At 46.0% G+C, this 23,966-nt stretch overlaps 1 protein-coding gene across 1 annotated transcript in view; it reads left to right on the top strand.

Annotated features, from left to right (window-relative positions):
* The window catches only part of LOC117884498 (syntaxin-binding protein 4-like), a gene marked incomplete in the record, with an annotated part of 124,372 nt that overhangs the window by 47,491 nt on the left and 52,915 nt on the right, over positions 1–23,966 (top strand). The window contains 4 exon segments of the mRNA XM_034784928.1: positions 10,053–10,148; positions 10,802–10,871; positions 12,415–12,489; positions 23,172–23,257. Of these exon segments, the coding sequence (XP_034640819.1) occupies positions 10,053–10,148; positions 10,802–10,871; positions 12,415–12,489; positions 23,172–23,257 (327 nt within the window).

Genomic DNA, 23,966 nt, shown 5'->3' with positions numbered 1-23,966 from the left:
CTGTCTCCACAGCGATACGGCTCAGACTGACACACACATCCTTCATGGTAGCTTTCTAAATGTAGTTATTTCTTGGAACTTTGAAAATACTCTTGGCCATCTCACTGGGCAAAGCAAAGGAGATAAATGATTTAAAATAATCTCTGGGCTAGGGCAGATAATCTCCAATTAATTAATTAGAAGTGTTATTTACAAGTGCCTACTTCAGAAAGATGGTAAGGCAGCTAGGTCATAATTTATGCTGTTTTTGTTTTGCTGTGGGTTCACGATAGCGCCGCTATCATCACTCCAAAATCATGATGATCCTTTTCCAGATGGGCCAGGTATATAACATTATATCTGTCCCCTAGACTTCAGGGGTTGAGATTAGATTGTTTTATGGTGCTCTAGTGTGCTAGGGCTTGTGATATACACAAAAACGCAATCCCTGCCTTAAGAAGCTTACAAACAAATGTCAGATGTGATGTAAGGAGCAAAGGGTAATAAGATGCTAGGGATGAGTGCACTGCAGGAAGGACAGGGTAATGTTAGAGTTGGGTTGAAATTTTTACCATTTTTTTCTTGTCTTTATGAGAACTGGTCAATGTTTTAAACTTCAAAATTTTAAAAAAAGGGGGGCAATTAAAGCATTTCAAGAAAGTTTTTTCTCTTGTTCTGGTGTCTCTAAGTAACATCAATAGAATGACAAAGTCACTCAGTGGGGGGGCCACTGTGTAGCGTGATGAAGTATGGAGTCCATGGGTTAGCTATAAATCAGTGTTTTAGCTGGCTAACTTCATGTAGCTGGCATGGCAGGAAGTGGGTGTTCTGGGAGGGTGGTTGCCTTGCATCTCTGGAGAGAAGGACGAGCCAGGCACAAACAGCTGATGAAATGGGACCTGAATTTGGACCATCGCTGTTGAGTTTGGTTTTCTAAAATTGAACCGTAATTGATGAGTTTTTCCAAAACCAGATCCAGCTCTCTTGGCCCATCAGAAAACTGGGACATCTGACAGGATGTCCAGCATCTTCCTGCTGTTGTGGGAACCCTGGTGTATTGTATATATCAATGTACTAGGGGCAAATGAAGTCCATGGAACGATGACAATGTACATCCGTCAAGGATCTATTCCTTAGAGCATTTTCTTGGCTTCTTTTGTGCACGATGGGAGTGTGTGAGGTTGGGGCGGGGGCGGAATGGGACAAAGAGGCACTTATACAAACTCAGGGAGCAGCCAGCATCTCACAATTTAACGGTTTCTGAATTCAGAGGGGGAAAACCATAGCTCCACAAGCAGCACTACCCAATCCCAAGGGGTCAAACCAAGGGCATGATCCCCCACTGACTCACCATGCCTCATGCTCTCCATTTGTAAAATGGGGACATGAATCCCTCCCTCCCTTCATAAAGCACTGATAACAGTCAGCCTGCAGGCATATATTATTATTAACCTCCCATCTGCACTGGCTGGCAGCACACACTGCACACTTCTGGAGTGTGTAGTAGTTGCTGCTACTGTGTGTGGTCCCCCAGCTCCAGTCCCTCTCCCCAACACACGCATGCAGCAGCAGCAGCCATCAGTAGGTTCCTGTGGCTGCTTTGGAATCAAGTGGCGGTGTTCATTTCTGACTGACTGTCCTCAGAGGATGTTGGGCAATGGCTCCCCGTCCCTCAGGGCCCTCCCATGGGGCATGCCACCTAGGTTCATTTTGCTCCTGCTCTTGTTTGTGGGGCCATTTGGAGGCTGGGGAGGGAACCTGGGCTGCGGTGTCTTCAATATGCTGCTGTCTCAGTTCTGGGTCTCTAGTTCCTCCAGCCCAGGCAAGGTGACCAGTGCCAACGCTCAGGGTTGGGATGAGATGGGTTAAGGTCTGAGGTTCTGTGACCCTAAGAACCCCTCAGTGCCAACTGGCAAAGGGTTCACTGCTCTGTAACATAACTCCTAATAGGCCTGACAAACTCTCTTCACCTAGCACCCTGCTTTCATGGTATCTATCCATAAATGATGTCATGGAAGATTTTCAATGAAAGACAGGATCATGCTGATCATTAATATTGTTGTGTCCAGTCAGATACTATGTAAAAAGTTATATATGTACAGTGAAAATATGTTCCTAAAGGCCGGCTCAAGGGAGGGTTGGCAAACCGGTTTCGGCCAGACAAAGGATGTCTATTCCCTTGTCCAGCTCAGTTCACACGAACCCTTGTGAGCCAGCCCAATGGTAGCCTTGTTTGCATACGAAGTCAACATGAGGATGTGAAGTCAGCCCACCAGGGAATTAACTTTAGGGGTCGTCCTGACGCTGGGGACCAATTATGAGTTTTGGGGGATATAAGGAGAAGGCAAAAGGACACCGCTTCATCCTGCACCTGAGGAAGTGATCAGGCAGTGAGATTACATTCATGAAAATGGGGTCCCCAGCTGCACTGGGTGGAAGTACTGTAAAGGGCACATAGGTGAGATGAGATAGCTTTTAGACTGATGGTTAGTGTGATGGGAGCCACCTGGAACTAGGGTACCACTGAGCCCCCTGACACAGCAGCCTGGGCTCCCTCTCACACTGTATTGCTATGACAAGCTGCAAAGCCCTCCAGCCTGCACTTTCGCCAGCATTCACACAGGTAGGGGCACACCCAGCTGCAGTGATACGCAGGCTCTCTAACCACCAGCTTCCCAGCCTGGGACCCCAGAGCAGTACCGTCCTGCCTTGGTCAAATCTGGCCAGTATATGGGTTTAATACCCAGTCTGCCTCTCCCTCAATGTGGAGAGAACAATGCACACTTGTGGTAACCAAGCAGAGATTTTCCCCGAGCACTTCAGTCAAAACTCACTGATTTCGACTAAAACAAAAACAAAATCTATCTTTTGTAGTTAATAAATTTAAGTGATTATAAGACCCAGTAAACAGATCAAAGCAGATTACCTAGCAAATAAACCAAAAAAAAAAAAACACAAACTCAGCTTAATATACTAGATAGATTGGATATGAATTAGGAGAGTCTCACCCTGAGAAATGATATAAGCAGGCTACAGATTCTTAAGGGACAAGCTGCACTTGCTTTACAGCTTGGACTCCCCAGGTGTTTAATACACAGACTAGAAATCCCTTTAGCCTGGATCCAGCACTTCTCCCAGTTCAGTCTTTGTTCCTCAGGTGTTTCCAGGAGTTGTCTTGTGTGGGGAGTGAAGAACCACAGATGATGTCACTCCCCGCCTTATATAGTTTTTGAGTATGGCGGGAACCCTCTGTTCCAAAGCTTGATTCCCAGACAGTCTGTGGAAAAATACTGACATCCCAAGATGGAGTCCAGCATCATGTGGCCTGGTCACATGTCCTTGTAGAGTCATAGCAGCCATCACTCACAGGCCGTCTAGTGTTCTCAGGAAGGCTCACCAGGTGGGCGATAAGCTTCTCCTATTGTTCTCCCTAATGGTGTATTTCCCTGAATAGGCCCTTCACAACCAGCTGTCTAGACTGAAAGCATCATGTCTAGTGGGCATTACCCAGGTGTAACTACATTTGAAATACAGATATATAGTCAATATTCATAACTTCAGATACAAAAATGATCCATGCGTACAAATAGGATAATCATATTCAGCAAATCATAACTTTTCCAATGACACCTCACATGACGTATCTTGCATAAAATGCATCATAATTATGCTATAACCATACCATAATAATATCACTATGAAGAATATGGGGTGCAATGTCACAGTTAGCGTGTTGAAGTTGTTTGTCTCTAGAAACCATGTATGGATTTTGTTTTGTGACAGGAGCTGGATATCACAGGGGAATGTTTCAAAGGGGTGCTGAGACTGGGGTGCACTTATTGATAAACTACAAAGTCAAGTGAGGGCTGAGGAGATTGTTCGGGTGGGTGATGGGCTGCTATTGTCAGGGAGCTGGCACCCAGGTAAGCACCAGCAAGGTCTATCTCGTCGGAGGTAGGGGTGTAGCCAGGTGACTCTCAGTCCTGGGTAATCCAAGAAAGCATCACAGGTTCAATTGACACTAGACCCACTAATGGAGGCAGGGTTTGCTCAGGTTCCCAATGCAGGAGTCTGGTTGGACTCCCTAGAACAGGGGTGGCCAACCTGTGGCTCCGGAGCCACATGCGGCTCTTCAGAAGTTAATATGCGGCTCCTTGTATAGTCACTGACTCCGGGGCTAGAGCTACAGGCGCCAACTGTCCATGTGCCGTGGGGAAGGAGGGAGTGCTCACTGCTCAACCCCTGGCTCTGTCACAGGCCCTGCCCCCACTCTACCCCTTCCTGCCCCCTTCCCTGAGCCTGCCGTGCCCTCACTCCTCCCCCTACAGAGCCTTCTGCACACCACAAAACAGCTGATCAGGAGGTGTGGGGAGGGAGAGAGCGGGAGGCACTGATCAAAGGAGCTGCTGATGGGCGGGAGGGCCTGGGAGCTGATGGGGGGGCAGGGGCTGCTGATGTATTACTGTGGCTCTTTGGCAATGTACATTGGTAAATTCTGGCTCCTTCTCAGGGTCAGGTTGGCCCCTAGAAGATCAGGGAGAGGTCAGCTGCCTAAGTTTTACATATGGCTAGAAGGCTGTGACCATTCTCTGTGCATAAGGAGCTTGTGACACATCCATGCCTTTGTTGTCTCAAGACTGCAATGCACCCTATGAGGAGCTGCACCTTGAAAGACATTCAGAACCAGAAAAGGCAGCCTGCTTGTTGAGCAGGCATCTCACTGTGGGCACGTCACTTGGCGTTCCAGGAGCCTCGCTGGCTGCCAGTGGGTTTTTGGATGAGGTGTAAGGTGCTGGTTGTAACTCGAGCTGGTTGAAAAATGCAAGTTATATTCCATGGGAAACTTTTAGAAAAAAATCGTTTAAAAAGAAATGCCTGTGAATGTTCTTCATTTTTTTGATGGAAAAAATTGAAAACAGAAAAATCGTTGGTTTTCAAAAACTTTTCAGTAAAAAAATGTTGATTTTTGAGAACTTAAATATGTTCCTAAAAAGTTTCTGTTTTTTTGAGGAAAACTTCAACCAAAATGGACATTTTTGCAAAGATTTTTGTTCTGGTCAAACAAATATAGCGATCTGGAAAAAATTCTGACTGGCTCTAGTTCTAAACTACTAAGCCAGTTTTATGACCTGCCCGCTTCAGAAGCCACAGCCAAGACCAGTGGAGGAGCTCAGACTATAAACAAGAAGAAACTATTAGCAGGGGTTTCTCTGTGAGAACCCCTTGACTTTGGAACTCTCTCTGCCCTGGGTCAAGAATAGCCCCCATCCAATGGCCATCAGTTCATCTCGTCACCTGATCATTTGGAAAAGGGTGAGAATCCCAAGGGTGATTAACGGATGGAGGAGGAGAATTGTTCCTACCTTTACTGTGCCTGGCTTGCTGGCTGCAGGTCTCCTGGGGTGGGTGGAATGACTGCAGTTTAGCTCTAGTGAGGGGAATTTGATGTCATGGGCATCTGCAATGAATGGGCAGGTGTGCGCAGAAATCTAAACAAGGCCACAGTATGTTGAGATGTTCATTGCTGACGAGTGAATTCAGCCACACAACTCCCATTAATTGTAATGAAGGGAAGTAGTGTTGGTAAATCCCTTTGTTGGCTTTGCAAACCTCCATCTAGATCCCTTAGCATGGCACTAAGGTCATGGATCTCCCCCAGAAGGTGCTCAGTAAAACTATCTATTGATTTCTAAAAGCTGTCCTGTTGATTAGGATTTTTCAGAGGTGTTTGAGGAGGAAGCCACGGGGCATAAAGAACCTGGGAGGTTGCTTTTCCAGTGGCGCTACAGCGTCCCATGTTGGGGGTGTGGGACTGAGCATTCTTTGGTGTGTATTCTGCCTTCTGAATACCCCCATTCCGCCTTGGATTCAGTGCAGTCAAATGTCTGATCAGCAGTGGATCTCTGGGAAGATTTGTTAATTAAAGCCAGCATTCTTAATTCCACAGTCCAGAGCCCTAGAATCGGGATTTAATGAGCCCGTGACAAATCAGTCTCCTCTGCCTTTTCAAGCCAAGCAGCTTATGTAGTTTGGCATTGCTGTGTGTAAGCACCATAAAACCCCCTGCATTAAAATAACATCAGCTATGCCACATTCAGAGGCAGAAATGTGTTGTGGTAGTCCCTTAGCAAAGAAGCCTTAAAGCAGGGGACGCTCTTCCTCTGCTCTTCATACACAGAAATCTCTCAAATGCTATGTAGGAATATTTGGTCCCAATTCTGAGCTATGGTCTTGCTCCTGTGTATGACTCCAGTGGTATAAAGAGGGTGGAAGCCAAATGGATCCCTTCCCCACCAAGAAATTCCCATGGTAGTTTGGAGGAACTTACTGAGGAAGTTCATGCCACTGAAATCTCAGCTGGCACTGAGAGGGCATGACTTGCTTTAGGTCGTGTGATCTTAACTGGCATACACAGGTTGCCGCAATGAGGAAAGAGAAGTGCTGGCTGGAATTATTAGGGTGCTGCTGTATGGAACCCCACTGCCTTGGAGTTCTCCATGGCACTGCCAGGACACCAGCTTTAATCAGTTAATATTGCTAGAATCCTAAATGCGAGGTGCCCATCTTTTCAAAATGAACATCTAGGACTCTTCTGTGGCACTGTTGTTCAGGGTTGTGCAATACTCATGTGCTCGGCATTCTGGCTCCTATCTCTGATCTGCTCTGCCCAAGTCACAAAAGCTCCATCTAAAAGCTGGAGCCTCTACTGCTTCTGCCAAAGGTTTTTATCTCTGGAGACAGTGGTAGTTTCCTAACCCTCTGTGACTCAGCCACTAGGGGGTGCCATGCAACATGTGCTGATCCACATATGTTAGCAGTGACATTTCTGTTCCCTGTGTTAAGTCTAGTGCTTGAATGGATTGTGGGAAAAGCTGAAGATCTCTCTCTCTCTCAGGGGCTGAAGATGCAGCTGTCCACAATAATGGTCCCATGATGCAGCTCTCTTTGTCTGATCAGAGATATTGGAGCTGGGTGTTAGGGATTTATCCATCAGCAGAATTTGATTTGGCTGAATTTGTCTAGTTGAAATGTTGAACTGATTTGATGTGGGGAGGTCTCTGGAGACATTCCTGAGCTACAGTTTCCTTGGATACTCTACTCCGTGGCGACTGATTTGCATGTGCACTATTTATAAGTTGTGGTTTTTGCTGTGTCATTGGGCACCCAGGTCATATACTTTTGTTTCTGCTCCTCACTCCCAAACCCAGTTAGTTTACAAGATGGGCCCACCAACCTTCCAGCTGTGCAGACTACGTGGTTGCAAGGCATTCCCTTTCCCCAAGCATGTCTACAAAGCAGACATTGCTCCCACGCTGTTTTGGCTGGGGGAAGCGAATGAAAGGGATGGTGAATGCCATAGAATCATAGAAAAGCAGGGCTGGAAGGAACTTGAGAGGTAAAGTTCAGACCCCATGTGCTGAGGCAGGACCAGGTAAACCTAGATGCTCCGAGAGGTGTTTGTCCAGCCTGTTCTTAAAAACCTCCTGTGATGGGGATTCCACAACCGCCCTTAGCTGGAAGCCTGTTCTGGTGCTTAATTAGCCTTAAAGTTTTTACTAATATTTTACCAAAATCTCCCTTGCTGCAGATTAAGCCCATTACTTCTTGTCCTACCTTCAGTGGGCATGGAGAACCATTGATCACAGTCCTCTTTGTAACAGCCCTTAATGTATTTGAAGATTGTTATCAGGTCCCCACTCAGCCGTCCTTTCTCAAGACTAAACGTGCCCAGTTTTTTTAACCTTTCCTCTGAGGTCACAGGTTTTCTAAACCTGTTATCATTATTTGTTGCTCTCCTCTGGACTCTCTCCAATTTATCCACATCTTACCTAATGTCTAGCACCCAGAATTGGACACAGTACTGCAGCTGAGGTTTCATCACTGCCTAATTGGAGCGGGACAGCTGCCTCCTGTGTCTTGCGTTCGGCACTCCTGTTAATACAACTCAGAATGATATCAGCTTGTTTTTGCAACTGTACTACATTGTCAACTCATATTCAATTTGTGATCCATTGTAACCCCCAGATCCTCTTCACCAGTACTACCACCTAAGCAGCTCTTCCCCATTTTGTAGTTGTGCGTTTCCTTATTGACTTTCATCTTGTTGATTTCAGACCAATTCTTTAATGTGTCAAGGTCACTGTGAATTCTATTCTGTCCTCCGAAATGCTTGCAGTCCCTTCCAGCTTGATGTCATTACTCTCCACTCCGTTATCCAAGTCATTAATGAAAATATTGAAGAGTACCAGACCCAGGACAGATCCCAGGGTGGCCCATTAGATACACCCTCCCAGTTTGTCAGCAAAGCATGGATAACTACTCTTTGAGTACCGTCTTTCAACCAGTTGTGCACGCACCTTATAGTAACTTCAACTAGACCACATTTCCCTGGTTTGCTTATGAGAATGTCATGTGGGACTGTGTCAAAAGCCTTACTAACATCAAGATATATCACATCTACTGCTACCCTCTCCCCCCCAATCCTTCATCCACTAGCCCAATAACCCTGTTAAAGAAGGAAATAAGGTTGGTTTGGTATGATTTGTTCTTGATAAGTCTGTGCTGGCTATTCCTTATACCTCTATTATCCTCTAGGTGCTTACAAATTGATTGTTTAATAATTTGTTCCAGAATCTTTCCAGGTATCAAAGGTAGGCTGACTGGTCTATAATTCTCCGGGCCTCTTTGTTTCCCTTTTTAAAGATAGGTGTTATGTTCGCCCTTCCCCGGTTCTCTGGGACCTCATCCATTGTCTGAGTTTGTGAGGATAATTGCTAGTTCCTTAAATACCTGAGGATGAATTTCATCAGCTCTGCTGTCTTGAATACATCTAACTTATCTAATATTCTTTAACATGTTCTTTCCCTAGTTTGTATTGTAATTTTCCATCTCTCCTCCACAAAACCTTCCCAACATTTAGCCCTCTGTTAACGTTGCCATTTTTTATGCTTACCTGTGGGTAGCTCTTCCCCTTCTCGGTCAGGTGGACCCTGTCTCTTCCCACGAGTCCTCCTTCCCAGAACAGCATCCCATGGTTGAGGAAGCCAAAGGTCTCCCATCGACACCATCAGCACAGCCATGCATTCATCTCCAGAATGCATGTGTTTCTGCCTGGGTCCTTGCCTTCAACCAGGAGGATGGACGAGAACACAATCTGTGCCCCCGACTCCTTCGCTCTCATTTGCAGAGCCCTATAGTTGTTGCTGATCTGTTCAATATCAGACCTGGCCGTATCATTAGTACCCACATGGATGAGCAGCATGAGGTAGTGGTCACACAGATGGATGTGTCTTGGCAACCTTTCCATAATGTCTCAGATGTGGGCTCCAGGCAGGCAGCACTCTCCCAGGACATCATGTCAGGTCGGCAGTTGTAAGCCTCCATCCAGAAGGGAGTCACCAACCACTGGAACCCTACGTCTCCCCCTCTTAGGTGTGGTGGCCTTGAGCTTCCCAGCCTTGGAAACAAGTATCTCCTCCTCCTCAGCCATTGGGGTCTGCTTCTCACCTTCTGTTGCTAGTTCAGCACACTGGTTCTTGACCACCTTGGACAGAGGACCTGGGTCAGGGGTGGAGCACTGTCTATTGCCCAAGGTGGCCAACAGCCACTCTCCTCCCTGCAGAGCAGCCAGTTCCTCCTCCTCCTCTGGTGTTGCCATCTGTAGTTGGCTTGCATCCTCCACCCCAGATATTTCCACATGCGTCCTGTTGATGAAGCCATCTAAGTGAATTTGCTATTTATACTTGAGTGAATGTTTGCCATATTTGTGCAGTATTTTCCCAACATTGACCGGCATTATTCAAACCCTGGGGAAGTAATATCATCCCAAGAATTAGTTCTTCTTATGTGGGTTTGTGTTGGATTTGCCTTGTGTATAAATCAAAGGCTTCATCCCCCTGGTGAAATCTGTGGAATCAAGCTGGGGGTGAAGGTAAGATTGTATTCATGATATGGGGTGATGTTGGTTGGCTGTGTTTGGACCGATCACTCTCCATGACCCCCATGGTAGTACTCTCCTGTGGAAGTTATGCCTGGCGCTAGCTGCTGTGTAATTGAGTGACTTTTCTTCCTAGGTATTAAGGTAATCGGTGGCGTCAAGGAGTTGACAAGAGAAGAATATGGAGTTTATGTAAAGAGGATCCTACCAGGCGGTGTGGCTTATGCTGATGGTGAGTTACAAGCCATGGGAAATTGAGTAGTGATATATTTGTTCACATCAAGTAGTTATACTGATCCTGTTTCTGATGCTTCTTCCTAAACCTGCATCTAGATCTGGCAAACTATTTTCATGTCTAAGGTCAAACCTGCTCTCTTATTTCTAAGGTGTTTAGATAGAGTGTTTAGATGTCATTCCACCCCCTGCACAGAGACACATCCATGCTACACAGCAGATTCTCTCAATTTTAGGATTCTCTTTTTAAAATCAGATCTCATTAGTCGTATGCTGCCTCCAGGCCACAAAGACCTCCTGAGACACTTGCTCGATTTTGCTCGCTCTTCACTCAGGTAAACCTCCAGTGAGTTTCTCCTGAGTAAGGAGGGAAGGGGAACTGGACAGAATTCAGGATTTGGCCCCTTTGAACACAAGCCAACATTGTTTTTTCCCAACAGAATTGTGTCTTTTGATCAGTTAACCAATGTGTCTAACAATCCAAACTAATCTAAGATATATAATCACTAGCATCTCCAGATACAGGATCAATTCTAGACCCCTGCAAAACCTTCTGCATTTTGTGATTTGCCTTTATGCCTTCCAGGGAATTAAAACATACTACAGGAAGAATTAACCATCCATCCAATGTCTCCTGGTTTCTTTGTTTAGGACGCTTGCAGCCAGGAGATCAGATCTTGGAGGTCAACGGAGATTCTTTGATTGGAGTCACGAGTGAGAGGTACCATATCCAAATGCATTCATTTCAGTTCCATGAAGTCCTGTAATGTGTGTTGGGGAACAGTTGGCATGAAGAACATTGCAGTGTTGCTGCTGTCCGTGTTCTGTACCTAAACAATGGGCTTCTGGTTCCAGTGCTATCCATCCAACACTTCTTTCCTAGACCAGCATCCCTATAAAATTCTTCTTCTATTAAGAAAAGCTTCCTTGTAATAGAGCAAAGAACCCCAAACTGTATTGGAAGTGACTTTAACCTTTATCCAGAATGCAAACTCAACCTGAACCCACCCACCCTCTAAGGTCAGAGGAAGTGGAGAGAACTTCATTGCCCCAATATTTTTTACTTTGACGCTCTGTGCAATAACAGTGCACCCGACACTGTGCAAACATAGCAAAAGACAAAAGTCTGATTCTGGGCTGCACCTTTTATGTAGGAAGGTAAAAGCTCTTTATACTAGCTTTGTGCTTCCAGGTTCTGGGCTGTTCCAGGAGTCCAAGTGGCCCTGGGCATAAGTCAAGGTAGCCCAGAGGGCTGCTTTACCTTATGGTGGCCTTACACGCCTCACTATGAGCTACTTAGCATCCCAGAATTGTTACAGTGTTGAGTGTGCTGGACCTTCCCTCTCCTGCCTATGATAGGCCCCCACCCTCAACCCCCTTTCCCAGCATGTCCCTCTGCTGGCAGCCAGGCAGGGGAACAGCCAATGTAGCACTGTGTTCATGGGCCCAATACAGCTCCTGCCCAGGGAATCTGCTGGAGGGCCACATTCTGACCCATGTCTCTGTGCTCCAAGGAGGTTGCAGTGTAACCCAGACACCAACAATGCACGAATGAGAAAATTCAGATGTCTAAGAGGAATGGTTGAAGGTTTACACTTTCAGAGGTGCCTGTTGTTCTTTAAATAGTGTAGCAAATTTGTGGCTGCCTCGGAATGTTTCATTGTCACTGTGCTGCCCAAAACAGCCACATGGAGACTCGGAAAATAGCAGGCATAGGACCCTAATCTTCCTGCTACGAAAGCACTGGCCCCTTTTACTTTAGGTGACAGAAAATCCCCATTAGATTTTAGTAGGATAGGACCTATGGCACACAGATAAGTCTCTCTCTATGTCTAAACAGTAGAGAGCAGACACGTGCTCTGGGGGTTTGATTCATGACTGTGCTAGGGCTCTGTATTTGTAGTGCTCTGATTCTGGCCGGGCGTAAGGGAAGGAAGGCTTGCAATGTAGACGGTAGTGAGGAGATACTTGCTAATAGGTTGGCCTTATTATTTGAGGGTCCCCAGCTAGTGCGGCAGTGAGGAAACTCAGGCTGTGATTTACCTTCCCTCCAGTTCTGCTGGCAGACAAGGTGATCGGGAGCCTGGGAGATGTTCTGTCTGCCAATGGCCCTTGCCAAAAAGCCGTCATTAAAGTTTGCCCAATACATGGCTCACTGCTGAGTTTGACGTGCTGATGTGTGAGCCCTCTGCCACATAACTGTGGCCCAGTATTGCTCTCTTGTCCTTTTTTTGCACCTGATAGTCATTCTTGTCTTCCCACAGGGCTGTGGATATTCTCAGGACAGCCTCCGCCACCAGCCACATGCGCCTTCTAATAGCTCGAGATGATGATGCCAGGTGAAGTTTCATTGTATTCCACCAGGGGCAGGGGGCAGGAGAATTTGTTTATACTCTATATACATCTATGATATTTGTGTGTGCGTGTGTGTGTGTGTGTGTGTGTGTGTGTGATATATAAAATAAATAGGAAAGTGGTCAGGGTCATTGGGTTCTTTGTAGCTGTACTTGTACTACAGCTCTAAAATGGCCTTGGTTAGTCACTCAGCGGTGCTGCCTGCATAGTGAGGGGCTTTTTTTCTTCTTCTTCCAATTAAAACTTGGTGCAGGAACAAACAGCTTTACACTACACAAAAATAAAATCGAAAATCCTAAGGAAAATGGCCACAGTCACATTAATCCTAAAACTGCTTTTCTAAAAGCTGTAACTGAACGGAAAGCAAAGCCACCTTCTCTCAGGTCCAAATCCTGCCCCCAGCCCCAGGGAAATGGGCTTGTGCTAGGTCTGTGGAGGAAGCGCTGCTCCACCCCTTGGGCCATTGGGCTCTTCCTCAGGAGTCACTACTATCGCTGCAGTAGCTTTCATGGCCACTACCTGGTCTTGGCCCCTTCCCGGGGGGAGCAGGCTGTGGAACTGTGTGGTAGCAACCTCACTTCTACGTCCTCCCCCTTTAGGATGGAGCATAGGAATCCCCTCCAGATCTGTGTTGCATGGTGTACTGATGCCTAAATTGATTCCTCAAATCCTTCCCTGTCTGGGCTGTGGAACAGCTCTGGTTCTGTTACATCATAGGCCCTCTGAGCCCAGGAAGAGGACAGCAGGATTTGCCCTTTATCTTCTAAATGCATGTGCAGAACTGATGTAAGTGTCCACAGTCCAACTGCTGTGGGAGGGTCTGAGAAGCAGTCAGCTACCTCCTCCAGGAGGAAACTTCTGTTTCCACAGGGGGAGGTTAGCTTCTTCCCAGATCCCCTATGCCAGTTGCTTCCCCTGAAGATCTTGCTTTCTGTGGGCGTGGTGGGAGGGATGGTTAGGAGTTGGCCTAGTTAGATTGAAGCTGATGGTGAGACATCCAAAATGAGGTGTCAGTGGACAGGTTGGTTTGTGAATGATTGGCTTAAAGATGGTAGCTTAAGCTATGGGGGTGGCTACAGTCACCTAGAGAGAGGATGCAGAGGGCAAAGAGGAGTGGGCCAAGGACAGAGCCCTTCAGAATAGTTCATATTTCTCGTCTATATTTTCCTGTCCTCCGAGATTTTAATTTTCTCCTCTGGGTCTCAGCCATTTGTTGATAAGCTGTAAGACTACTTGTTTTGCCCCTCATGATCACTTCTGAAAGCTTCTCAAGTCCCAAATCTCATCAGACCAAGAGGGAAACAGCGCTACTGAGTGTCCTGGAAAAGTGTTGGAGTTGCGTAGGGAGCCAGGAGACGTACATAAAATGTCATTTATACATAAGGCTGCCAGGTGGACAGGACAGCACAAGTAAATTGGAATATCTCAATTGCACGTGCTTAGCACAAACAGGAGACTCAACTGGCTACATAAGAGCTTTGGACTGTTGCTTTGAATGGGATGTTCACCTGAACACTGGCAATAAGCCATCGGGACACATCTTTAATACCCTTCAGCGATGGCTAAAGCCTGTCTGGTTGCACTTTAATGAGTGTGACAGCTATGCTGCGCTCTCTTTTTTGTAGAGAAGCAAAAAAAAAAAAAATAGTACTTTGCCACCTGGCCAGGAGCCAAAAGCTGGGATGACTGCATATCTGCTTAGTTGCTGATACTATAATCTCTTATTGGATCTTAATAAATGAAATCTGTACAAATAGGCATTCTGTATAAATGTTGGTTTTGAGAAACGAAGCAGGCCAGTGTATTCTGAGCCCTAGTTTTGGTTTGCTGTTTCCCAGCCAGAGCTGCACATCTTGGTTAATCTCAGCATCGAGCCAAGGCGCTTAGGCCAAGGAAGAAAGCTTGACAGTGTTGTTCCCAAGGAATTCCTGTGCACCTGGGTTGTAAACAGAAAGTCTATAGTTAAAGTGTAACAAAGGCCTGATCCTGCACTATGGACATCAGTGGGTCTTTGTCCTAGGGTGAAATCCTGACCCACCAATTGACTTTTATGGAGGCAAGATTTGGTCCTAAGTGAGGTTGGAAGGTGAGAAGATGATAGATGCTTAAGACTAAGCCTTCATCTTGCAAACACTAGGAACGGGAGATGAGTGGTAGGGAGTTGATACAAGTCTGACAGCTCAGCCAGCAGCTAATACAAAGCTGAGAACTTCTCTGAGGGAAGCACCAGGCATGAACCTGAGCCATGATGTTCAAAACCTGATCCAAGCTTTCTAGTTAGAGGTGTTTGCAACTGGGTTTTCTGCTTGGGCCTGTCTCTACTTTGTCTCGGTCCTCATGAGAGAGAAAATGCTGCATTATGATGCAAGGGGAAGGATGACAACCTCTGCTCAAATGAGAAGACTTCTCAAATTGTTTTGAGCATACATCCGTCACTGAAGAGGACAATTCGTATCTCAGATAAGGATCCCTGCCTTCTCTTTGGGTGGAAAGGCCCATCCAAAATGTGGGAAATGATCTGACAGTAACGTCTGGGAAGTTAGTCATCTGGATCCTTTGGCTTTATTCAGTCGTTACCCTTGGATTCAAGGCTACAAAAAAAGGCTAAACCACAAAATCCCAGACAGATAAACATCATATAATTTTACCAGTGCCATGCTGCTCAAAGAGCCTGACTGCAAGCCCATGGAGGTCAAGGAGAGTCTTTCCACTGATTGGACCAGGCCTTTATTTTGTAAAGTGAGTTAGTGTTTAAAACTGTCATTTCATTAATTAACCATAGATTGATTTTGGGATTTGTGATGGAGTAGATTAGGCTCAGAGAACCCCTGCTGGAAGCATCAGAGTTCTGCCACACCCTGTTCTAGAGAGGAGCAGAAGAGAAGCCCTCCAAGTGGCCTGGAGTAGTTGTGAGGAAGCAGCCAATCAGGGTCCAGCAGAATCACATAAAAGGAGCTGCAGGGTTAGAGACACTCAGTTGCTGCCTGCCGCTGGAGGAGAGAAGACTGTGTTCCTGGCTGGGTGAAAGAGCAGCAGGACCATGGACAGCTCAGTACTGGGCGGAACCAGGGGAGCAAGGGAAGCTCTTGGCTGGCTGCTGGGACTGCCTAGGGACTGAACCCAGGGAAAACACCCACAGCTTAGTGGAATTGACAAAGGAATTCAGCAGGAGTTTGTGCAGATGTTCATCTGCCAGAAATGTTTCCCTCTTTGCCATTACTGAAGCAGCAGGGGAGAGTTGGCTTGGTTTTGGATTGCCAAGGAGGCGGCCTTGCCAAAGTATTTTATTTCTAGATTGCAGCATCTGTCATTGTTTTGATGGAGGTGGCTCTGGGAAACTTGGACTAAACGTCTTTTTTCCCTCAGTTCGTATCCTGGCTGAGCCTGAACACCCGTACATTTTTCTTCCTAATTTAGCAGATTGCTATCTCTGCCCTTCCCCCTGGGCTGGCTCAGTGACTCTGGCCAGTGAGAAGAGGGAAGTGGAGCCAAGGCCACTCCCTTCCTGGAGCAGGTAGGAAACGGCGAATAGCCCTGCTTATTCCTACACACCCAGACCTAAGTCTAGAGGTGGGTGGTTCTCTGTCACCCCTCGTCCCTTATGCAGATACAAAGTCAGAAGCTAGCTCTGGGCCAGGGGTGGCCAACTTGTGGCTCCGGAGCCACATGCGGCTCTTCAGAAGTTAAAATGCGGCTCCCTGTATAGGCACCAACTCTGGGGCTGGAGCTACAGGCGCCAACTTTCCAATGTGCCGGGGGTGCTCACTGCTCAACCCCTAGCTCTGCCACAGGGCCCTTCCCCTGAGCCTGCCGTGCCCTCACTCCTTCCCCTTCCCTCCCAAAGCCTCCTGCACGCCACAAAACAGCTGAGCGGGAGGTGCGGGGAGGGAGGGGGAGGCGCTGATTGATGGGGTTGCTGGTGGGTGGGAGGTGATGGGTGCCGGGGAGGGGGAACTGATGTGGGGGCTGCTGACGTATTACTGTGGCACTTTGGCAATGTACATTGGTAAATTCTGGCTCTTTTGCAGGCTCAGGTTGGCCACCCCTGCTCTAGGCAATTACCCATACTTGGGGAGCGACAAAGATAACATCTACATTGGATGGTGGAAATACCTGAACAGGCCCCAGTGGGCTCCTCACACTGTGTGCTCTATGTGATGAGCACCATAGCCAGACACAGCAGGGGATAACCCAGCTTGGCTCCTCTGGGCAGGTTAGAAGGAGGTGTTCATCATAGTTATTGTGACAATCAGTTTGTTTCTAAGCCAGTGCCCCTGGGGGCAAGTAATCTGCCATTACCCTTGTTCGTCTGCTTCAAGCTGCTCAGGCATGTTACTAATATCTTAAATTGCAGCAGATGTTTCTAAATATATACATATATGTGTGTGTGTGTGTGTGTGTGTGTGCATGGCTTTGTCTGAGGCTACGGCTCCTTCGTGCAGCTGTCAACGGTGCCTCCAACCACCCCAGGAAATAGATTGCTGTAAACTGATAGGATGCAGACGTCCATGGCAACCAAACTTGAAGCAATTTATTTGGTCTTCATTTGCTCTTGGTTATCTGCTAAATCTGCCAAAGGTTATCCAGAGGGAGAGTTGGGCAGTAATCAGTTTAATTTTTTTTTAAAGATTTGCAGAGATTTCGCTTACATAATCGCCTCACAAAATGTTTAATACATGAATACATATCTCCAAGATTAAAAGGGATGCAGGAGGGGGGAAGGCTTTTTATGTGTGCTTATTTATTTATTTATTTATTTTATCCCACATGATCTTTTGGCGACGTCCTTGAGCTCTGAGAAGTAATCATCCTTCTCTGCACTTTGCTGTCAGAAGCGGTCACTGACGCAGATGCAACCACGGCCAGTGACCCGCTCAGCATGTTGGCCCTTTTTACATCAGCTGTCGGGCTCTGAGAATGACTCAGCCAATCTCTGGGGAACACAGGGAGCCTGATTCTGGTTTCCACAAGGGCCCCCTTACACCACTTTGGTGCCTTAGAGAAAATGAGAATCAGACCCAGAATTCCTATAACATTAATACATTATGATTAATAGTATCACCTAGGTTACATGCTATTGTTTCTGCTACCTGACTGGATGACTGAAGCATTTTAAAGCTGGTGAATAATGAATGTGAGGATTAGCTAGAAACTCACTTTTTCAAAAATGAAATTCTTGTGACTCCGGGAGCTGGGGCTGTAAGAATAACACTGAATATCACAGGACTCACAGTAAAATCACAACAGTTGGTGACGTGGGGTAGCTGAAAATCAGTGTACGTGCAGATTGCTGCTTTAAGCATGCATCAGGCTTTCAGTGCTCTGAATGTCTAGTTCCTGGTGTCTCATAGGCTTTATTTATAGAGACAAGCTATTAATTCGAGGGTTTTATTTAGTGTCCCAATCTCTTTTTTCCCATCTGTGGAGCAGAGGGTGAAGTTTCCAGCCACTATGCTCTCACGTAACCTTTGACGTAGGACTCACCCTTTGTTCTCCCCAGAACACAAGGGCATCACAAAAAGGTATTATGGGATAAAACAACAATATTCTGCAGAAAGATTGGCCTCCTGCTGCTTAATCTGTAGCAAAGTCGGCCTGCAGCTGGCTGCTGCTGTGCATCCCCTCTGATCTGACTCCACTCGACGGGTCTGTACAAGTTTCAGGGCTCTGTAACAAGGACACTTCTGTTATCCTAGATTTTAGTATCCTTAGTGAAAAAGGGTGGAGGGGGAGGGATTGGGCTGGGAGTACATTATTAAAGGGAAAGTCCCCCTATTTCAGCCCTCTGTTAGTTAAATAAGGCTGGACATTTAAGTTCCACGGAACCTGATAAGATTAAGTATTTTCATACTAGAGCTGGTCAAACAGTAAATCAAACTAAAAAAATTGAAGATATATGTATGTATTTATATATTATTTTAACCTATTTGTGCCTGAAGGCACTGAGCAAGGTTGGCTTGGATTCCTGGAGTCAGATTATTCATTAGTCAGTATGCGGACAATATCTGTGCACTTGCAAATCTCCCAAGCGTCATGAAGTTTAGCACAAAATCATCTGTCTGAAGAATCATACCAGAAAATGCATTACTTGCTGTTGATTATTTACCTCAATGGGATTTTAAGCATGTGCTTAAATGCTTTGCTGAATTGAGGCCTGCAATAGCTGTTCTCCAAGCAAGGAGCCCAGACAATACCATGTGACTTAGGTGTTCGGTCATCTCACGCCAATAGTAACAGATTGGAGTGGATGGTTTGCAAACAGTTTACAGGCTGAAAATTATTCATCCAAACTATTGGGCACATAATGGCTTATCTTCACAGAGCTTGGGATTTGTTAATTGGAAAAAGGGCTAAAATCAAAAATAGGATTATATGTCACGAATAGTTTGCTAGCACGTAAATTTGTTTGTGGGGTAGGGCTAAAATAATGAGATCTGCTCATCTGGTCATATTCCATTGATTGAACTACTGTGGAAATGGTATTATTTTTTCCAATAAATGGATCCCTGAGGCTCTAAGTACAGTTGAGGGGAATATGTAAATACAGACGAGTACAGTGAACCAGCTTCCTCTAGCTAAATAATCACTGGAAATTAACTCGCATTACAACACTGATCAAAATTCAGTGCATTAGATCCTAACACCCATGATTCAGAAAGTAAGGGCGGCTGCTCACCAGATCTCACCCAGCAGCCTGAAAAAACAGCTCAGTCCTGCAAATAGTCACGTGTGCGAGTAAATTTAATTGAAAACAATAGAGCTACTACCCTGAGGAAGTTACTCATGCATAATTTTTGCAGAATCCAGTCCTATAACTGCAGGTGTCCAGTGAATCACGATCCATTCAGTCAATAATTCCAGTAGTTAGAGACTTCTGAGCAAATGGCTTGTTGAGTTGGTTGCTAGAGCTATGACCAAACCTCCTTGGTTGTGAGAATTAAGGTGGTGCAAAACTGACTTAAAATATTTTGGGGGTTGGAGACGAGGGAAGAATCTGTCATTGTTTCATTTTGAGAGGTTTTAAAGGCTTTGCTCCATTTCTCGCATGGGATTTTTGCACTGCAACAAATACAGTTTTGAGAGTTCACCTGTTTCACTTTCTCTTCTTCTCTCTTGAACTCTTCTTCATCAGAATAACATTTTGCATTTTGAAGTTTCAAAGCTGGAAACTTAAAAAAAAAAAAAAAAAAAGGAACAAAAGGAAGTAGCCCATTTGCTGGTTTTCACTGAAAGATGGTCTCTTTTGAGTGAAAACTCACATGATTTCAGAGATTTTTCATAAAGATCCAACCATTTGCTCACAGTTGCAGTGTTTTCCCCAGATCTAATGGGGAATTGCATTGAGCCCACCTTAGTGCCAGTGTCCTGACTTGGCCGATTCCAAATCAGTAACAATAGTCGTGTACAAGGCCACTGTGACCTGGCAGGGTGTCTCCCCAGCTTCACAAGCACTCTCTGCCATCCTCAGTCTGCTTTAAAAAGGTTTATTTGTCCAAACATAAGCAGCTAATAGACAAAATCAGCTCCTTAGCTCACCCTTTGTCCTAGGGTTTCCCAGCCTCCTCTCCCAGGGGTCTCTGGTAATCCTGCTTCTTGCAGCTTCCCTGTTCCAGCCAGCTCCCTTCTCAGAGCCAGCTCTGCTCCCCTTTTGGGACCCCAGCCTGAGGGCTACCTCCCTGAGCAGCTGGACCCTTGTTCCAGGGACCCACCACCAGACTTAGCTCCACTCCTCTGTGGTTCCTTGCCCAAGACAGAGTCTACCCTCTGACAAGCCTTTTTAGCCCACCTCTTTTAATTGGCTCGGTTGGTCCCACCTGCTCTGACACAGTGGAGCTGGGCCTGGTCTACTCAGAGGACCAGCTCCCCTGTGACAGCCATGTTACTACTGAGGTTGAGATAGTTCAGAATGGGAATGCTTTAAATGCAACAACCCAAAATCACAGAAAACCTGTAGTTCTAGCTGCACTAGGCTGTGGAGTTAGGCGTGGGATGGGAGAGACAATGGGTACACCTACACAGCAAACCAAGATCTGACTGTAGCTTGCTAGCTTTAACCTATCCAGTGTGGGGACAAGAGCAGTGAAGACGCGGTAATATGGGCTTCAGCGTAAGCTAGCTGCCTGTGCACAAGCCTGTTGGGGACGTGGGTATGCCCTGGGGTTGCTAGTCCATGCAGTAAAGGAGCGAGCTAAAGGGGGAGTGAAGAGTCCCGCCCAGGAAAAGGAGGAGACAGCGAATGGAAGGCTCACAGAGTCTCAGCTGCAGCCTGGCTTTTGTCGCGGCATAACTCAGCAGTGATACGGGATTATGAGCGAGCGACGGGAAGATGAAGGGTTTTACTGGAAATGATATTAAAGTGAGATTTGTCCCAACAGAGTTGATGGAAATTGATGCTCACTCTGATAGCTGCTGTGTTGTAAGGAGCCACCGCCTGAGAAAATGCTGTTCTCTCATCAGCTGCCATGTATCTTTCCCATCAACCTGCCTTGATGTGTGCGCTTGTCACCTCTCTGAGGTTGGCCCCGTGGCCTTCTGGAGAGCTCTGCTTTCCTGGGCTTGATATCTCAGTTCCCAGGCCAGCACTTACCAGGAGTATAGCCTGAGCTTACAATTGTTCCGTAACAACTGCTCTAGACAATTACAGGTGCCATTGATGGACTCAAAAGGGACTAGCCTCTGGTCCTCCTTGGGCAGCACCCTGGTGTCTCTAATGTGAAAGTGGGGAGTGGAATGCCACCTTACTTGATGGCAAGTATCCATTCTGTCACACCTCAGCAGCAGCATAAGTACCAGATGCTCACCAACAGACTCCTGTCTGAGCTGTGCAGGCCGAAGGGACACCATTGGTGGAGAAAGAGGCAAGGAGAGGAAAGGAGAATAACGGGCCCACTCCCTTTTTCCCACCATTGTCCGTATTTATTTTCTTTAGAAGTGGGTACAAGCCACAATGTGGGATCCAGATCTGAGCTAGAACTCCCCTAAAGTCTGGAGATATTTGGGTCCAAGTCACCTCTGATTTTCTTCACCTTTCTCCCTCTGTTGTGTCTCACTTCTCCTCCTCCCCGGTATCTAATCCTCCCATTTAAAAAACTATGTCAGTCTTAGTGCCATTTGTGGAATAGGTTCTGGTTTCTCCCCTGTTGCATTGGCCTTTATTGCTAGTGATCAAAAAGAGGAGCTTTTGATAGCAAAATGGGAGGTAACAGACCAACAGCAGCAACTGCGGTAGGAGAATTTTTAAAATAATGAATATTTTTCTGATGCTTGATGAGCGATGTGGCATTTTGAAGACTGTGTTAGACTTGCAAGCTATCCTTTTAAGGTTGGGAGGGGTATTCCTGGTCCTGCTTTTAGGCCATGGGGCTCTGTAGGGAAACAGTCAGTCTAGAATAAGGTGAGGTGAGTTGGGCCTCTCTGTTTCAGGGAGCAGGCTGTTTTGTCTCTCTCTGCTTTTGGGTTATCATTCTGAATTCTGAAAAATAAAGCAGTTACTCTTGACAGAAGGTTGCAGTTTATCTTATGTTGTTTATTTCACTTCTCTGTTTGTATGCCATGAGCATAACAAATAGGATTTACTACATTTATTACTATAGGCAGGTAAACAACTTGGTGCCCAAAGCTGAATGGAAGAGTCCCATCCCATAACATTTTGGCCCCCACATTCTAATGCCCTGTCTATAAAGTGTTACCCACCATCTGTATCATGCTCACAACTTGTTCTCTTAAGTTAAATTGTTGGCTTTAAGCTTCCTCCTCTCTATGTATGAATTACAGCAGGGTAGTCAAGGCGGGTGGTTTTAAAACATGTAAAATAGCCACAATTCCAAGGATGATAATTTCACAATTTGAGCTGGTATATTTGACAGTTATTTGCATTTCTTTTACTATTATGAAAAGACCCACAGATGGCCAATGTGTATTAAAAATTTTTTTTTTTTGCTTAGTTACAACTCCCCTTAATAATCAGTGTTCAACTTGTATGTCAAATTAGGCTGATGGTTGGAGATGGAATTATCCTGGGCTAGTCCACAAGAGGCATTCTGACCCAATGGTTAAAGCCCAGGGCTGGGTGCCAGGACTCATGGGTTCTAGCCTCATCCCTCACAATGGACAAAATACACAACTACTTTGCGCTTCAATTTACCAGTCTGTGTTACTGCGTGAGTAATACCTGAGAGGGATGTTGGGAAGCTTTATTAACGTTCATGAAGTGCTTGAAGACTGTGGGATGAAAAGGGGCATAGAAGGGGCCATAATTCAGCTGCAAATCCCAAGCAGAGAATTCCTCCGGTGTAGGGAATTCACTGCTGATGCATCTGCACTGCAGCCGGCCTCTGCCTCCAACCCCCTAACACACAGTATGGGGCATTCAAAAGTTCCGCTTTACCAAAAGAATTTTCTACTGGTGTGAGTTTAATTATGGATTCTAAATCAGCGGCACAAGCTTGAATTGCTTGGAAACTGCTCTGATTTACATTGGGACTACCTCTGAGCTGTATCTGGTTCCTAATGCCTCACCCTGCCCCAAGCTGAGCTCCAGCGCGCGAGGGAATTAAGCCCACAAACTGGTTAGTATGGAATAAACATTATAGGCATTGTTTGCATTGTAAATCCATGCAGAAGTGTACTGAGAGACTAAGTGAATCTGCTGGGCCTTGTCTTTCAGGAGAGAGTTCTCTGAGCTGCTGGAAAAGTTTGGATCTCATAGCAACACAGAATCGGCACGGAGTTCTCCTGTTCACCACGGCGGCAGTGAGTATTGACCCTCTGGGCGCTGAACTGCATCTTGGCTGCTTGAGGGGCACAGTGCAGAAAATGTCAGCCCAATCATGGATACTAAAAGAGAGAGGGAGAGAGAATTTCCTTGCGTGAAACAAGAGAGGATTAGTTGGTATCTAACACTTCTCCAGCTCCCTTAACTCCACCTTCAATGTGCAACAACTAAGGAAAATATTGTGCTAGTAACTTATAATAACGCCTAGTTCTTGTAAAGCAATTTTCAACAGTGGACCTCAGAGTGTTTTAGAAAGAGGGTGAGTACCACTGTCCCCGTTTTCCACCTTTTGAAACTGAGGCAAGAGCAGTGAAGTGGCTTGTTCAATTCAGTGACCAACACAAGAAGTCAGTGGCAGAGGTCGGACTAGAACCCAGGTCTCCTGGCTACTAGTTCAGTGGTTTGCTCGCTGGAGCACTCCGCTGCATCTTTTTGGGAAGAAGCATGTGACACTGTAACACAGTGGTATTTGTTGTTAATTACCACAATCACAGGTTGGAATTTGTGGTGAGAAGGTAAAACTCTGTTAATTAGTTTAGAAATATACTGATATCATTAACGTCAATGGTAGGTATTTCTGTCTCCAGGTAAAGAACCATTAAAGCTGTTTTAATTCTTGATTATGTAGCAGGGACAGCTGGGAAGGAGTAAGGGGGGAAAATACTTTCATTATCTTGACTGTCTTAT

The sequence above is a fragment of the Trachemys scripta genome, chromosome 10, assembly GCF_013100865.1.
Source record: "Trachemys scripta elegans isolate TJP31775 chromosome 10, CAS_Tse_1.0, whole genome shotgun sequence".
NCBI classification, from domain to species: Eukaryota; Metazoa; Chordata; order Testudines; family Emydidae; genus Trachemys; species Trachemys scripta.
This window is presented reverse-complemented; position numbering and strand designations above follow the sequence as displayed.